The following is a 3,119-nucleotide window of genomic DNA, read 5'->3' as shown; positions in this document are numbered from 1 at the left end:
AATCAAAAAAGTAGCTGGGCGTGGTGACGGGCGCCTGTAATCCCAGCTACTCAGGAGGTTGAGGCAGGAGAATGGCATGAACCAGGGAGGCAGAGCTTGCAGTAAGCCGAGATTGTGCCACTGCACTCCAGTCTGGGCCACAGAACTAGATTCCATCTCAAAACAAAACAAAACAAAACAAAACAAAACAAAACTTAGTTCCAAAGCTCTTTATAGTTGTGATTCCAAAATCTTAAAAGCTAATCTGAAAACCAATCGTTTTCTTGTAAGTTTCTGGTAAATTTGTTTAGTGGAAAAACTTGCCCTAAGTTAACATGAGGATTCCACTTCAAGATGTTATATATGACATCTATACCATGTACCATATCACGCTTCTATAAATTTCTTTTTTTTTCAATTCAAATTTCTAGGTACACTTGGCACAAAGGTTCTGGATGAAGAATTTTTACTACTACTTCAACACAAAACTTTACACTTAAGATAGGAGAACCCTAATTTACCATGATTCATAACCTACCTAATAAGCCAAATAGTATTTCCAAACGACTAATCACATAGAGGCCAGGAGAGGTGGCTCTCGCCTGTAATCTCAGCACTTTGAGAGGCTGAGGCGGGCAGATCATGAGGTCAGGAGATGGAGACCATCCTGGCTAACATGGTGAAACCTCATCTCTACTTCTTTAATTTACTGACTTACTATTATTTTTTTTGAGACGGAGTATTGCTCTGTCGCCCAGACTGGAGTGCAGTGGCACAATCTCAGCTCACTGCAAACTCTGCCTCCCGGGTTCACGCCATTCTCATGCCTCAGCCTCTTGAGTACTGGGACTACGGGTGGCCACCACCACGCCTGGCTAATTTTTTTTTGTATTTTTAGTAGGGACGGGGTTTCATCATGTTAGCCAGGATGGTCTCAATCTCCTGACCTTGTGATCCACCCGCCTTGGTCTCCCAAAGTGCTGGGATTACAGGTGTGAGCCACTGCGCCCAGCCAACCCTGTCTCTACTAAAACTACAAAAAATTAGCCAGGTGTGGTGGCATGTGCCTGTAGTCACAGCTACTCGGGAGGCTGAGGCAGGAGAATCATTTGAACCCACAAGGCAGAGGTTGCAGTGAGCCAAAATCGCGCCACTGCACTACTGCCTGGGTAACAGAGCAAGACTCCGTCTCAAAAAAAAAAAAAAGAAGAAGAAGAATCACATAAAGCAAAACACAAGTGAATTAATCTAAAGCAAGAGACCTAACCCTGCAAACCATCATTTTGATTGTAATGTTTTCTTACCAATAGTTTGAGTAGGTTTAACTGAACCAGGTTTGTTTTCCTGATGGAGACTCTCTGAATTTCTAGTGGCAAGAGGTTTGGCAATAGGAGCTGTAGATTTATCATTGGTCTCTCCTGTCCAACGAAGAGTGAACTGCAATGTAGGTCCCTGAGAAAATGTTTCAAATGGAGGCAGCCTCTAAAAAATAGAAAAACATGCAAAGACTGGAGACTCAGATAATGAATTCAAATAAATTGTAGAAATAAAAAAAAATCATTGTAAGTCAATGTGGATTTGCCTTAATAGATCTGTCTTGAAAATCCAAATGCTGACTGAGATGGCTAGGCAAACAAAGTAAACGTATGGAGCAGACACTGTAGAACTTGAACTGGAAAGCACGGGCTACCTAAAAGAGGCGACCACTGATCAGCAACGGGTGAATTGTTGCCATGTGAAAACACTGGTCCAGCACAGCCAGATTTTCAGATTTTTCCAAAGAAGTCAGAAATCGAAATTTTCATGGGAAAACTTCTCATTTATGTTGTTGCTAACCAGTTCAAAATGTCTTTTTTTTTTTTTTGAGATGGAGTTTCACTCTTGTTGCCCAGGCTGGTGTGCAATTGGCATGGTCTCAGCTCATTGCAACCTCCGCCTCCCAGGTTCAAGGGATTCTCCTGTCTCAGCCTCCCAAGTAGCTGGGATTACAGGCCATCACACCCGGCTAATTTTTGTGTGTGTGTGTTTTTAGTAGAGACAGGGTTTCACCATCTTGGTCAGGCTGGTTTTGAACTCCTGACCTCAGGTGATTCGCCCGCCTTGGCCTCCCAAAGTGCTGGGGTTACAGGCGTGAGCCACCGCGCCCGGCCTTGAAGTCTTAAAAACAAAATTGTGGTACCCAAAGCCCACCAGCATGCAACCTTTGCTCTTAGGTGACCAATTTACTTTTTTTTCTTGTAAATCGAACAGCTTTTCAATTAGCAATTTTCTTTAACTTCTCTCAGTTTCACTGACAAAGACTGCCAGTGCTTCTCTTCTTTGATTTTAGGACACTAAGCTATTGAAAATAGCTAACTTTTAGCCATCTGATCGAATCACTCACCCATCCTCAAGAATTTACCTATTAAGCTGATGATCCCAAATTGGTTCTCCATTCTTATCCTTATACTTGAACTCTAAACTCGTATCTCCAACTGCTGTTTGGACATTGCCAATTGATCTCAATGTCACCTTGAACTAAACCATGTTTAGAAGTGTATCCATTATCTTTTCTTCTAAAACACACTTTCCTTCTCACGTTATTTTTGTTCCTGTCATTATCATCTTACCAGTGACCCTAAGCTAAAAATTTTGGAATTATATTTGACTCCTATTCTTTCATTTCTCAGGTAATTACCATGTCCTTTTCGAAATGTCTATCATTTCTTCCTCGTCCTTCAAGGATCACACACACACAAGAACCTTTGTATAGATCAGTATTGCCTTACTACCAGAGTATCTCAATTGTTCTCCTTGCTTCTGATTTTTACTTTCCTATTCAAATATAGGAGAGATCAAATAATTTTCTCAAAGACTGCTTTCATGATATTCTCTTTTATAAAACCTTCAAAGAGCTTCAATTTATTTTACTGCCACAGAGGCCTAAACTCCTTCTATATCGTTATTACAAAGTAATCCTCTTAAAACTATTTAGACTAGAGGGCTGGGCGCAATGTCACGCCTGTAATCCCAGCACTTTGGGAGGCCGAGGCAGGCAATCACAAGATCAGGAGTTCGAGACCATCCTGGACAACATGGTGAAACCCCGTCTCTACTAAAATACAAAAAATTAGCTGGGCATGGTGGCGGGTGCCTATAAT

At 41.6% G+C, this 3,119-nt stretch overlaps 1 protein-coding gene across 1 annotated transcript in view; it reads right to left on the bottom strand.

Moving 5' to 3' along the window:
- SUZ12 (SUZ12 polycomb repressive complex 2 subunit) overlaps window positions 1–3,119 on the bottom strand; it is a 94,718-nt gene that overhangs the window by 14,853 nt on the left and 76,746 nt on the right. The window contains exon 11 of the mRNA XM_011993104.1: window positions 1,284–1,461. Within this exon, the coding sequence (XP_011848494.1) occupies window positions 1,284–1,461 (178 nt within the window). The remainder of the gene's footprint in view (window positions 1–1,283; window positions 1,462–3,119) is intronic.

Source organism: Mandrillus leucophaeus, unplaced genomic scaffold, assembly GCF_000951045.1.
Source record: "Mandrillus leucophaeus isolate KB7577 unplaced genomic scaffold, Mleu.le_1.0 Scaffold425, whole genome shotgun sequence".
NCBI lineage: Eukaryota > Metazoa > Chordata > Mammalia > Primates > Cercopithecidae > Mandrillus > Mandrillus leucophaeus.
Note: the sequence above shows the minus strand (reverse complement) of the source record. Positions and strands in the feature narration are given on the sequence as shown.